Below are 13,166 nucleotides of genomic sequence, written 5' to 3'. Positions count from 1 at the left end.
CAGGCGGGCAGTGGCGGTGGCAGCTGGGAGAGGCGCCATCCCGGTCCCAACCCGCTCGACCCGCAGGACCCCAGCCCCGACGCCTACTGCAACCTGGTCATCCTGGCTGTAGCCAACAGGGTGAGCCCGAGGACAGCCCGCTCCCAATGCCCGGCTCGGGAACGCTGTTTTCCCCCTACCTTGCCCCCGCCCCACCCACCAGGTTCCTGGGGTCTGCCCCTGCCTTTTCCCTGCACCTACCTCACCTAATGGCTCCTAAACTCCGGACCTGGACACCTCCAGGGCATCTCCCCTTGACTCCTTCAATGGGACGAACTCTCAAAATGGCCAAAACAAACTAGACCCAACCTCCAGTCCGTTCGTTCTCCAGCGTTGTCAGTGTTGGCCCCACCACAGTAACATTCACGAGGACACTAATCACCAGCTTGAATCGAGGGCCAGTTCCTGCCAGACACAGGGCTGCATCAACTCATTTAATTCTCACAGCAACCTCTGGAGGCAAATATTACAACTACTGTATCCCCATTCTATGGAGAAGGAAACTGAGATCCGTAGGTGGCAAGGTCACACAGGAAGCATGTGGTGGTTTTAAGGTTCAAATCCAGGAAATTCAGAGCCAGTACTCTTGGTAACTAAGACAGTCACCCAAGGCAGAAGCCTTCCTGCCATTCTTCCTTCTCCTTCCATCTTCCCCTCTTCCTCCCCCATCCTCTTCATTCACCCTTGCTTTTATTCATCCAAACATGTTTATTGAGTGCCAGCTCTGGGCGAGGCAATGGGCTAGGTGCTATGGATACAGACGTGAAAAAGACATCTGGTGTCCACCCTTAGGGAGATCACAGTCGAGCAGACACCTTCAATTTCTGAGCATTCTAAGCTTTTCCTCTGATCTTGGACCACCAGATCCCTCTGTATAAAAACAGTGGTGAATGAAACAGACATAGTTCCTATCTAGATGGTGAGGCAGATAATAACCAGTAAACTCAGACGCCACAGCTGTCTCTCTCCCCTTGAAACACTTCCTCACTTGGCTTCCAGCTCTCCACTTTCTCCAGGCTTTTCTCCTACCTAGCTGGTTCCTCCTCTTCTCCAGAAGTTGGAGTGCCTCAGATTATGTTCTTGATCCTCTTCCCTCCTCCATCTATCCGTCATCTACCCATTTCTAGGTGATCTGCATCTGAAGATCTAATGACTGTTTCAAACCCAACACATCCAAAGCTGAGCTCCAAGCTCCTCCCCCAAACCCGCTACTCCCTTGATTTCCCTGTCACAATTGATAGCAGCTGTGTCCTTACATTGGTCAGGCCAAAACCTTGCAGTGGGCCTTGGCTGCCTCTAGTGCTCTCTATCTTTCTCACACACACCCGATATCCACTCTGTCGATAAATCCTGTTGGCTCTATTTTTCAAACATAACCAAGCCTGTAATCCCAGCACTTTGGGAGGCGAAGGTGGGTGGATCACCTGAGTTCAGGAGTTAATAAGGCCAGCCTGGCCAACATGGCGAAATCCCATCTCTACTAAAAATACAAAAATTAGCCAGGCTTAGTGGCCGGTGCCTTTAATCTCAGCTACTCAGAAAGCTGAGGCATGAGAATCACTTGAACCTGGGAGGTAGATGTTGCAGTGAGCCAAGATCACACCACTGCACTCCAGCCTGAGCAATAGAGCAAGACTCCATCACAAAACAAAACAAAAAAAACATCAAAATCCATTTACTTCTCCCCACCCTCCCCCTGTACCCACCCAGGTTCATGCCCTGTTTTCTTTCACCTGAATCTTGTGGTCACCCTCTGACTGGTTCAGCCCTCGCTGACAGTCTTCCCCCACACAAAGTGGTCCCATTAACATGTAAGTCACATCATGTCCCTAACTCCACATCCTCCAGTGGCTTCCCATTTCACTCCAAGTAAAAGCTAACATCCTTACAATTGCTTACAAGGCCATTTGTACTCCAGCCACCATGCCCACTTCCTCTGTGGCTGGAAATAGGATTCCAGACAAAGCCAACAGTGTGCCCTGTTCATCCCACTGGACTGTGAGGGCTTTTGGGTACTGAAGCTGGCCCAGTGCCGGCCACACAATAGGACTAAGTTGGAATTTGTGAAGTGAGTAAATAAGTGTAATCCCAGCACTTTGGGAGGCCAAGGCAGGCAGATCACTAGAGTCCAGGAGTTCCGGACCAGCCTGGGCAACATGGCAAAACCCCATCTCTACTAAAAATACAAAAAATTATCTGGGTGTGATGGTGTGTGCCTGTCACGCAGCTACTCAGGAGGCTAAGGTGGGAGGATCGCCTGAGTTCAGGAAGTTGAGGCTGCAGTGAGCCATCATTGTGCCACTGGGTGACCGGAGTGTGACTCTATCTCAAAAAAAAAAAGTTGCTTTCCAGGGTTGCCTGAGCATCTGGCTTCTTATCTGAGTCATCCTGGTTCCAAGGAGGATATAGGAGTTAGAGTGAAACAAAACTTGGGTGCTGGTACTAATGCCATGAACCTGCTGTGTGAGCCTAGGCAAGTCACTTAACCACTCTAAGTCTCAGCATCTTTGATTATAAAATAAGGATCCTCTTTGCCCTGTCCATTTTGTAGGTTTATGGTAAGGATCAGTCCTGGTTTAATTATTAGGACACACCCACTATCCCAAAATGCCTATCCTGAGTTACATTTTAATTTATTCTTTGGACTTTTTCATTTTTATTTTTTGTATCCAACCGTCCATTAGCTTGGGCCTTTTTAGAGACACAACCTAGAGAAAAACTTCATGAAGACAGTCTCTTCATCAATTACTGGCTTTCTATGTGTCTTGCTTAAGGCATAAAGAGGTAAATTCCTATTCAAATTTGCAGTCTCAAAAAGAGTTTTACCCAATAACTGAAACTCTTTCCTTCTATCAGAGACTGAATTTTATTTACCCTGCTTCAATTTTCACACTGAATGCTAGGAAGCTCATATCTAAATATGGCTTCCAGTGTTAGTAACTATATTGAGCCTAAAATTTTGATACATTTAATCATCCCTTCTCCTACTAGCTCTTAGGAGAACTGGATTCTAATCCTGACTAATCACTTCCCCTCACTGGGCCTCAGTTTCCATACCTATACATTAAACTAAATTAGGACTTAGAAGGGCATCAGGAAGGCTGATGAATCCTCCAGAAATCTGGGGTACATTTTTCATGGCACAAGAGTTAGAGTTGTCACTGAATTCTATAAAGGGGTTCTAAGATCCAGAGAGTAGCCATAGAATTTTGATGGAAAAAGTCTCAAAAGCCAATTTAAAGGGCTCTATAGATGTGTATCTTTGTGCACATCTTCACACTGTGTTTTAGGAAGCAGGGGTAACATCTTGGTCGTTGGTGAGGACCTGAGCTCTCTATCCTCCTCCCTGGGCCAGGACGCTGCAGAGGAGTCCTGCGCACTCATCTGTCAGGTCTTCCAGATCATCTATGGGGACCAGAGTATTGAGTGTGTGGACCGGGCTGGCTACCACTACACATCCACGCCCGAACGGCCGTGGCTCTGCAGCCGCAGTGAGTACCAGAACTCCTGGCCTCCCCTCCTGTGAAACATCCCAAAAAGGCCAGGGGAGGGAAGATGTCCCAGGACTTGGGGTTGATGAAGGTCTTTAGGGTTCCTGATCTCTGCCGCAATTACAGGTGAAATGTAATTGTAGGTGAAATGTCAATTTTTTTTTTCTTTTCTTTTCTTTTCTTTTTTTTTTTTTTTTGAGGCGGAGTCACTCTCTGTTGCCCAGGCTGGAGTATAGTAATGCAATCTCAGCTCACTGCAACCTCCACCTCCCCGGTTCAAGCAGTTCTCTGCCTCAGCCTCCCGTGTAGCTGGAATTACAGGTGTGTGCCACCACGCTTGGCTGTTTTTTTTTGTTGTTGTTGTTGTTGTTGTTTTTTTTTTTTTTTTAGAGACAGGGTTTCACCATCTTGACCAGGTTGGTCTTGAAGCCCCTGACCTCATGATCCACCTGCCTCAGCCTCCCAAAGTACTGGAATTATAGGCGTGAGCCACTGCACCCAGCCATCAGTTTTCATCATGATCTCAAACTTAGCTTTTTCAAAGATGTTTGGATTGCCAAATTCAGAACAAGCCCCCTAGAGTTGAACTCTTCTCTCCCCCTTTTGTTTTTGTGTCGCTGTATTGCAGAAACCTAAGCACATGTATCGTCTGTTTACTGAGCCATTGATCCCACTAAGACCCTAAGGCCAAACAAAGATTTCCAGATGGGTCCTTGATACACTCAAGGACTAGAAGGAGAATGAGATCAACAGAGGCATGTGTTGAGCACCAGTTGTGTGCCAAGCACCATACCAATGTGCCATGTCCTCATAGCAACCTTGTCTGTCCTGAGACTGGGTACATCAGATACTCACAAAGTATTTTTTTGAAGGCATGAAAGAACTCTGTGAGGCCTTAGGATTACAGTTTTGTTTGTTTGTTTGTTTGTTTGTTTGTTTGTTTTGAGATGGAGTCTCACTCTGTTGCCCGGGCTGGAGTGCAGTGGCGCAATCTTGGCTCACTGCAACCTCCACCTCCCAGGTTCAGGCGGTTCTCCTGCCACAGCCTCCTGAGTAGCCAGGATTACAGGCGTGTGCCACTATGCTCAGCTAATTTTTGTATTTTTAGTAGAGACGGGGTTTCACCGTGTTAGTTGGCCAGTATGGTCTTGATCTCTTGACCTCGTGATCTGCCTGCCTCAGCCTCCCAAAGTTCTGGGATTACAGGCATGAGCCACTGTGCCCAGTCAGGATTACAGTTTTACAGATGAGGACATTAAGGCTCAGATTAGTTAATAAATTACTCAAGGTCACACAGCTGGTAAGTGGCAGAGTGAGGATTCAAACCCAGGTCTGTCTGATTCTGAAGCTTCTATCAGCAACAACCTCACTCCCCATGCTGCCTTCAGGCCCATGGGTGAATTCCCCCAGCCACTGTCTCCCACAGCATGGTACCAGCAACAGAGTGCTGGTTCTTTTCTTCCGAAGACCCTTGCATCTGTGGGAGCTGTGCTTGTTGGGAAGCTGGGTTAGTTCAACTCTCACAAGGATGATGGGCAGATACATTAGATAATTCAACAAATATTTCAACAAATTCATTCATTTAGCAAATATTTATTGAACACCTAGTAAGTCAGATCCAGTGCTAATCCGTAGGTTATTCTGGTGAGCAAAACCAGAGGTGGCCCTGTCTTCATGAAGTTTACTTAGTGGAGGCAGGCTGACAGTAATTAAATAAGTACACAAATAAATATATGACCGCAGGCCGCACAGGTGACTCACGCCTATAATCCCAGCACTTTGGGAGGCCAAGGCAGGTGGATCACCTGAGGTCAGGAGTTCGAGACTAACCTGGCCAACATGGTGAAAATCCGTCTCTACTAAAATTACAAAAATTAGCTGGGCGTGGTGGCAGGCATCTGTAATCCCAGCTACTCGGGAGGCTGAGGCAGGAGAATCAACCGAACCTGGGAGGTGGAGATTGTAGTGAGCAGAGATTGCGCCACTGCACTCCAGCCTGGGCGACAAGAGTGGAACGCTGTCTCAAAATAAATAAATAACCACAGACTGTGCCGGGAGAACGTATAATGAGGAACTCACCCCACCTGGAGGGTAAGGAAGTGACACTGAGTGATCAGAGATCAGAAAGGGTAGGGCTAATAACCAGCTAAATGAGACCAGGACTAGGAAGAGCACAAGCTCTCCATACTTGGTGTTTCTTTGCTCTGAAGATTTTCAGATCCTTCCCCTTCACAAATTTCTTCCTTCCTTCCTTCCTTCCTTCCTTCCTTCCTTCCTTCCTTCCTTCCTTCTTTCCTTCCTTCCTTCCTTCCTCCCTTCCTTCCTCCCTTCCCTCTCCCCTCCCTCCCTCCCTCTCTCTCTCTCTTTCTTTCTCTCTCTCTCTTTTTTTTCCTTTCCTTTCCTTTCTTTCCTTCTTTTCTCTTTCTTCCTTTCTTTCTTCCTTTTCCGGGTCTTGTTCTGTCACCCAGCCTGGACTATAGTGGTGCAATCATGGCTCTCTGCAACCTTGACCTCCCAGGCCCAAGCAATCCTCCTATGTCAGCCTCCCAAGTAACTGGGACCACAGGCGTGCACTGCCACACCCAGCTAAATTTGTTGTTGTTGTAGAAATGGGGTCTCTCTATGTTGTCCAGGCTGGTCTTGAATTCTTGGGCTCAAGCAGTCCTCCTGCTTTGGCCTCCCAAAGTGCTGGGATTACAGGTGTGAGCCACAAATTTTTTTTTCTTTTTTCTTTTTTTTGTCTTGCCTGAAACACACAGTTTATAAAATATTCCCTCACATGTTTCCTCATCTGCTGTTCCCAAGGCCCCCCGTGAGGTAGGCAGGGGGTGGTATTGTCCCCATGTCGGGGAGGTTGAGGATCAGGAGAGGGGAGGGGAGTTCCCCAGGGTCTGCTGTGTGTTGGTGTCAGGGGCAGGACTAGACTTCAGGCTGAGACTGAGGGCGGGGCCTCAGGGAGCAGGGGATGCTGATCCCTGCTTTGCTGCCTCTCACACTCCCTCTGTCTGCTGGTCCTAGGTGAGAGCTGCCGCACAGATGGAACGTACGCCTATGATGCCGACTTCAGCTGCTGCAGCTCCTTGTGAGTATAGCCCCTGTCAGGGACTCCACCCTGCTCCCCTACCCCTGCACAAACAGGGTCACTAGTCTAGAGAGGGTAGGAGAAGGTGACCCAACCTTGATGTGTGCTGAGACACTGGGCACTAACAGGGGGAGGTAAACTGAGCTCCCTGACTCTGGAAACTCACAGGATCTAGGCCCCTGAGAGACCCACGAGACACCAGAACTCAGATGTGGGTCCACACAGGCCTGTGGTTCTCTCCTAGTCATCCAGGCACAGTGGCCTGCAAACACCAAAATCATAGATAGCTACATGCCAAAAAAATCATTTTGGCTTAATTTTGGTTCCATGTAATGGAAAACTCCCAAAAAGAGTATCTTAAACAAGATAGAACTTTTTTTTTCTTATCTTTGACACAAAATAGAGCAGCAATTCAACATTTCATGGTTGTTAGGAGTTCAGGCTTCTCTTTTCCTCCCCCTTCAGGACTTGCAGCCATCCTCAAGGTCACCTCATGGACCAAGATGGTGGTTGTAGTTCCAGCCATCACAGTAGCATGCTAGGGGCCTCTTTAAAGAGTTCTGCCAGATTCCCACCTGATGACTTCTGCTTATATGTCATAGGCCAGAACTTTGTTACATAGCCATCACTAACTGCAAGCAAAGCTGGAAAATTTAGGATTAAAAATATATATATTTCAGGCTAGATGCAGTGGCTCACACCTGTAATCCCAACACTTTGGGAGGCTGAGGCAGGTGGATCGCTTGAGCCCGGGAGTTCCAAACCATCCTGGGCAACATGGCAAAACCCCGTCTCCACCAAAAATACAAAAATTAGCCAGGTATGGTGGCCCACACCTGTGGTCCCAGCTGCTTGGGAGGCTGAGGCAGGAGAATGGCGTGAACCCAGGAGGTGGAGCTTGCAGTGAGCTGAGATTGCGCCACTGCACTCCAGCCTGGGCGACAGAGCAAGACTCCATCTCAAAAATAAAATAAAATAAAATAAAATTAAATTAAATTAAATTAAATTAATAAATTCAGGCCAGTTGCGGTGGCTCACACCTGTAATCCCAACACTTTGGGAGGCCAAGGCAGGAGGATCACATGAGCCCACAAGTTTGAGACCAGCCTGGGCAACATAGGGAGACCTTGTCTCTATTTAAACAAACAAACAAACAAATAAATAAAATGTTAAACAATTCAGTTGGGAACATTACCCAAGGTTCTGTTTAGGATGACCAGCCATCCCAGTTTGCTCAGGAATGAAGGGTTCCCCGGGATATGGGATTTTCAGTGCTAAAACCAAGAAAGTCCTGGGTTACTGGTTGATCACCTAGTCACGTTACTAAGGGCTTCGGTTTGGCATGTAGCAGCCTCTGCCAGTGATATATCCCTTACTGTGTTTTCCTTTTTAGTGGCAATAGATTTGCCTTCCTCATACTGTGTGCCCTTAGGCTAGTCTTTAAACAACCAGATATCTACTGGAGAGATAAAATAATGATAATAGCGTTTGAACATTGAGCTTGCTATGTACTAAGTGCTGTTCTATAAAGCACTTTATTTTTTCATCAATATAGTAACATTACAGCAGTTACTGTTTATTGCTTGTAGCCCATAATTCTAAGTGTTCTACAAATACTCCTCTAATTCTCATGATGACACCAATTATTATTATCCCATTTTACAGATGGAAAAACTGAGAAATAGAGAAATTAAGTTTAGTTTTCCCAAGGTCAAGCACCTAGTAAGTTGTAGGTCTGGGATTTGAACAGAAGAAGGCTGGCTCCAGAGTCCAGTCCCTTAACCACAAAGCTACACTGCTTCTTTGTAGCTAATAATGGAGGATGGGTCTGGAACAATTTGGAGACAAGGAGGCAGGAGCCCAAGGTTGAATTTTTATTAAGCAATATTTCTTGAGTACCTTCTATGTGCCAGGCACTGCGCTGTATGCTGGGGATACAGATGGACATAAGACAGAGGGCAAAACCTGGGCCTGTCACGTAGTAGGTGTTCAACAAATGAAGAAAACCAAGGTTCCTGCTCTTGTGAAGTTTACAATCTAGCATGAGAGGCAGTGAAATCACAATTTAACAGTAACAATCATTAATGATAATAAGTACTAAAGGGAGGCTCAGGGTGTTATAAGAGAGGCTGAGGGGGACCCCAACTCAGCTGGAGAGTCAGGAGGGCCTCTCAGAGGTGATGGCACACGAACTGAGGCCTGGAGGATGAAAGGGGGAAGAGCGTCCCAGGTAGAGGGAAGAGCAAATGTAAGACTCCTGAGCTGACCAGGTGTGGTGGCTCACGCCTGTAATTCCAGAACTTTGGGTAGCTGAGGTGGGCAGATTGCTTGAGGTGAGGCATTTGAGAGCAGCCCGGACAACATGGTGAAACCCCGTCTCTACAAAAACTACAAAAATTGGCCGGGTGGCACATGCCTGTAGTCCCAGCTACTCAAGAGGCTGAGGCATGAAAATCGCTTGAACCCGGGAGGCAGAGGCTGCAGTGAGCTGAGATCGCACCACTGTACTAGAGAGACTCCATCTCAAAAAAAATCTGTCTCCAAAAAAAAAAAAAAAAAAAAAATTCTGAACAGGATAGAGCTTAGTGGGTTTGAGGAGCAGCAGGTGGCCACTGTGGCTGTGGCAAATGGTGTGAGGGAGAGACTGGTCAGAGAGGATGCTTGGGGGTACCTGGAAAGGCCATGCATGTCACAGGTAGGCCATAGACTGAGGGAGCACCTTCGACAGAGGTTCTAACCCAACCTAGGGGAATTAGGGATCACTCTCCTGAGGAGATGACATTTAAGATCATGAGATAAGTACGAGTTCGCTGAGCAAAAGGGAGGGGAAAGGAGGCAATCTAGGCAGAGGGAACAGCAGGTGCAAACACCTAGAGGTGAGGAGATAGTAGAGGAAGAAGGAGAAAGGGAGCGGGGGGCACAGCACAGAGAGCAAAGGCAAGCACAGTGAGAGATGAGGCTTGAGAGGTGCCAGGGGCCAGGGTGTGCCAGGCCTTGGAGGCCAGCGTGCAGTCTAGGATGAGGCCTCCTACCTTCAGCCTGCCCGAGGGCGAGGAGCTGGAGGGAGACGAGTGAAGGCCCTTCTTCCTGCGCCTGCAGCAATGGCTCCCAGGACACCTTTGAAGCATGTTACAGCGGCACGTCCACACCTTCTTTTCACGGCTCCCACTGCAGCGGCAGCGACCACAGCGGTCTGGGCTTGGAGCAGTTACAGGATTACATGGTCACGGTGAGCTGGGGCTGGCGGTGGGAATGGCACAAGCAAAGTCCTGGAGGCTGGAGTAAACATTTTGGGAATTGCACATTGCCGTGGACATAACCTAAGTAGAAGACCTCAGAGGTCAGAGCAGGAGATGAGGTTAGGAGAGTAAACTGAGGCCAGCTTGTGAAACGCCTTAACTAATGTCAGCTGGCATTAATTGAGTGCCTGCTGTGTACCAGGCACCGTTCTAAGCACCTTTCATGCATTATTTCTTTTAATATTTTCAACAACACCAAGAGGAAAATGCCATCGTTATCCTCACTTTGCAGATGAGAAAGGCAAGCATCATGGAGGCTGTCAACTATCCAAGATCACAGAGCTGATTCAGCGAAGGGGTCAAGATTTGCACTCAGCAGCTTGAGTCCACATCCTATTCTTAGATACAACCTAAGGGATCTAGATGTCCTCTGAGTAGCCCATGGGAAGGTTTTCAGAGGAGAGCTGGGCCAAACATGCCCTTAGGGAGGGCTCTGGGCCTTTCAGGCAGGGGTTGGGTGGGGCTGCTCCCTGGGATTGATCTTGAATGGTGTCCCTCACATAGTTGCGGAGTAAGCTGGGGCCCCTCGAGATCCAGCAATTTGCACTGCTGCTGCGGGAGTACCGGCTGGGGCTGCCCATCCAGGACTATTGCACAGGCCTGCTGAAGCTCTATGGAGACCGGCGCAAGTTCCTCCTCCTCGGTGAGCGCCCCCTGCACCCCCAGAGGTCAGCTAGGGCCCCTGCTTGGTCCTTGCCATCCCAGTCAGGCACGTGGGTGTGAATGTTTTCTCCTTATCCTTCAGCCTCTGATGAAACCCAGATCATGAGATTCGCAGGGCAGATGAGGAGCTCAAGGTGCAGAGTAGGGAAAGCACTTGTCAGTGCTGGGAGACACTGTTGATAAGAAGAACTAAGCAGTGGTGTGGCCATTTCATCTGCACAGCAAAGCTGGGAGAGGGACTGATTCTTCCCCATCTTACCCCATGCAGAAGCTGAGGCTCAGAAAGGCTAAAGAACATGTCCAAGGTCACACAGCTAGTAAGGAGGGCTAATCATAGGAGGAATAGTACGAATAAGCTGACATGTGCTTGGCAGTTACCATATGCCAAGCATCATCTCATTGAATGCCCCCAGTTCTGAGAAGTAGATACTATTATTGGTCCCCATTTTGCAGGTGAGGAAACTGAGACTCAGAGTAACAAAGTAAAGGACTGAGGTCACATAGCTAGTAAGTAGGAATGGAAATAAAACAAACTGTTTACAGGGTGCTCAGTATGTGCTGAGTACCTTGTTATTTAATCCTCACATCCCTACCCAGAGAACAGGTGCAATTATCTCAGTTTTACAGGTCAGGAAAATGAGGTTCAACATAATTAATCAATGGGAATGTAATGATGGTACTAATAATAACAACAAAAATAGGCCTGGCAAGGTGGCTCACACCTGTAATCCCAGCACTTTGGGAGGCTGAAGCTGGCGGATCACTTGAGGTCAGGAGTTCAAGACCAGCCTGGCCAACATGAAACCCTGTCTCTACTAAAAATACAAAAATTAGCAGGGCGTGGTGGTGTGCGCCTGTAATCCCAGCTACTTGGGAGGCTGAGGCATGAGAATCGCTGAACCCAGGAGGCGGAGGCTATAATAATAATAAAAGTACAGTAATGTAGTATGTAGTGAGCATTCACTGTGTGCTAAGTGCTGTGCTATTATTCGCTGGCTCAGAGTTAAGGACCTTGGGCAAGGCCACACAGCCAGTGAGTGACAGCAGGGATTTGCACCCTGATCTGCAGAGAGGACGCTTCACCTGTGGGAGGGAAAGGGGCCGTGCCCTGAGGACTCACCACATCCCTCGGCTCACAGGGATGCGGCCCTTCATCCCGGACCAGGACATCGGCTACTTTGAGGGCTTCCTGGAGGGCGTGGGCATCCGCGAGGGCGGCATCCTCACTGACAGCTTCGGCCGCATCAAGCGCAGCATGAGCTCCACGTCGGCCTCTGCGGTGCGCAGCTACGATGGCGCGGCGCAGCGGCCCGAGGCACAGGCCTTCCACCGGCTGCTGGCTGACATCACACACGACATCGAGGCGCTGGCCCCCGATGACGACGATAACGACGACGATGAGGAGGATGAGCCCCGGGGCTCCAGGGGTGGGAGCGACGCTGCCGAAGACAACTACCTGTAGCCACCGCCCCTGCGGACGGTGTGGCCCCGCAGCCCACCTCCGAGTCTCAGCTTTGCCTGGGCGACCCTATCCCCGGGGGAGACCCTGTCCCCAGGGCCCGCTCATCACACCTGGCGGGGGCGGGGGTGTCTTCACTCCAGGGTCTCGCTCCCTGCCTTTGGGGCCCGGGACCCTGCAGTACCGAGAGTGTCCTGCAGCGGGTGAGCGAAGCCGGGCCCTAAAGACCGGGGCAGTCACCCGGGGCTCCCGTGCCGCTCTGCCAGGCTGGGGCTGGGCAGCGATCCCCAGAAGCCCAGAGGGGTCGGCCCCAGAACACCTCCTCCCGGGGACGCCGCAGCTTTCTGGAGGCTGAGGAAGGCATGAAGAGTGGGCTCCACCTGCTGGCAGACTGAGAAAAGAATTTCCAGAATTGGATCCTATTTTACAGATCGGAAAACTATGGTTCAAAAAGAGGGGAAAGGGCTTGAGGGAATCTCCTGATTCTCCTTATATGACCTCAAACTGACCATACTAAATAGTGTAGAAGGTCTTCTTAAGGCTCTAAATGTTAGGGTCTCCCGTCCCCTGATGCCTGACTTGTACAGTCAGTGTAGAGTAGACGGTTTCCTCCACCCAGGGTTGACTCGGGGGCGATCTGGGTCCCATTCTGGCCTCAAGACCCCAAACAAGGTGTCCGTTCAACTCTTGGATTTGGAGCCAGGCCGACCTGGAGCCTCTGTCTGGTTAGTGTCATAACCTCTGTGTGCTCCCGTTTCCCCACCTGTCCAGTGAGCTCAGCCCCCATCCACCTAACAGGGTGGCCATAGGGATTACTGAGGGTTAAGACCTTAGAGCTGAGTCTAGCACATGATAAGTGCTCAATAAATATTCCTTTCCACATCAAACATTTTCTGATTCAGTTTACCTTTCTTGCCTGGTAATAAGCAAAAGATGTCTGGGTGCATCTTACTGCAACTGAGGTGGGGGTGAGCTATTCAGAAGACCCTCAGGGGAGCTCACTGTTTGGGAGGAAGAAACGATACTTGTCCCCTTGCAGCCTTGTTACAGCCTAGCTCTGTGCTCAAGTCCCAAACCAGAAATAGCCAAGACTCCATAGGCAGCCATCTGGGAGTCTGGGGTAGCCAAAGAAA

General features: G+C 49.3%; 2 protein-coding genes and 1 long non-coding RNA gene across 4 annotated transcripts in view; 2 read left to right on the top strand and 1 right to left on the bottom strand.

Annotated features, from left to right (window-relative positions):
* LOC105539548 (cerebral cavernous malformations 2 protein-like) overlaps positions 1–6,616 on the top strand; it is a 23,757-nt gene extending 17,141 nt beyond the window's left edge. The window contains exons 6-8 of the mRNA XM_011979877.1: positions 4–120; positions 3,395–3,530; positions 6,549–6,616. Coding sequence (XP_011835267.1) covers positions 4–120; positions 3,395–3,530; positions 6,549–6,616 — 321 coding nt within the window. The remainder of the gene's footprint in view (positions 1–3; positions 121–3,394; positions 3,531–6,548) is intronic.
* On the top strand, positions 4–12,920 carry LOC105539486 (cerebral cavernous malformations 2 protein-like). 2 transcript variants are annotated; one of them, XM_011979786.1, is made up of 6 exons: positions 7–120; positions 3,395–3,530; positions 6,549–6,612; positions 9,712–9,841; positions 10,416–10,554; positions 11,714–12,920. In XM_011979786.1, exons 4-6 carry the CDS (start codon positions 9,833–9,835, stop codon positions 12,034–12,036), a joined length of 471 nt encoding a protein of 156 aa, XP_011835176.1. In that variant the 5' UTR covers positions 7–120; positions 3,395–3,530; positions 6,549–6,612; positions 9,712–9,832; the 3' UTR covers positions 12,037–12,920. The 2 variants fall into 2 exon arrangements, with proteins under 2 accessions (XP_011835177.1, XP_011835176.1); XM_011979787.1 differs by lacking the exon at positions 6,549–6,612 and having other exon boundaries at positions 4–120.
* On the bottom strand, positions 8,475–12,315 carry LOC105539485. Its single transcript, XR_001006053.1, has 2 exons — positions 11,695–12,315; positions 8,475–9,888 (listed from the first exon to the last, which is right to left on the bottom strand). It is a non-coding gene; the product is annotated as an uncharacterized LOC105539485 (long non-coding RNA).
* Positions 12,921–13,166: the final 246 nt, after the last annotated feature.

Source organism: Mandrillus leucophaeus, unplaced genomic scaffold (assembly GCF_000951045.1).
Source record: "Mandrillus leucophaeus isolate KB7577 unplaced genomic scaffold, Mleu.le_1.0 Scaffold206, whole genome shotgun sequence".
NCBI classification, from domain to species: Eukaryota; Metazoa; Chordata; class Mammalia; order Primates; family Cercopithecidae; genus Mandrillus; species Mandrillus leucophaeus.
The sequence above is the reverse complement of the archived record's forward strand: the minus strand, read 5'-3'. Positions and strand labels throughout refer to the sequence as shown.

Excerpts from the sequence above, each read along its gene's own strand:
- LOC105539486 (XM_011979787.1), top strand. Across the intron at positions 10,555-11,713 it reads GCGCAAGTTCCTCCTCCTCG|GGATGCGGCCCTTCATCCCG; the intron begins GTGAGCGCCCCC and ends CTCGGCTCACAG.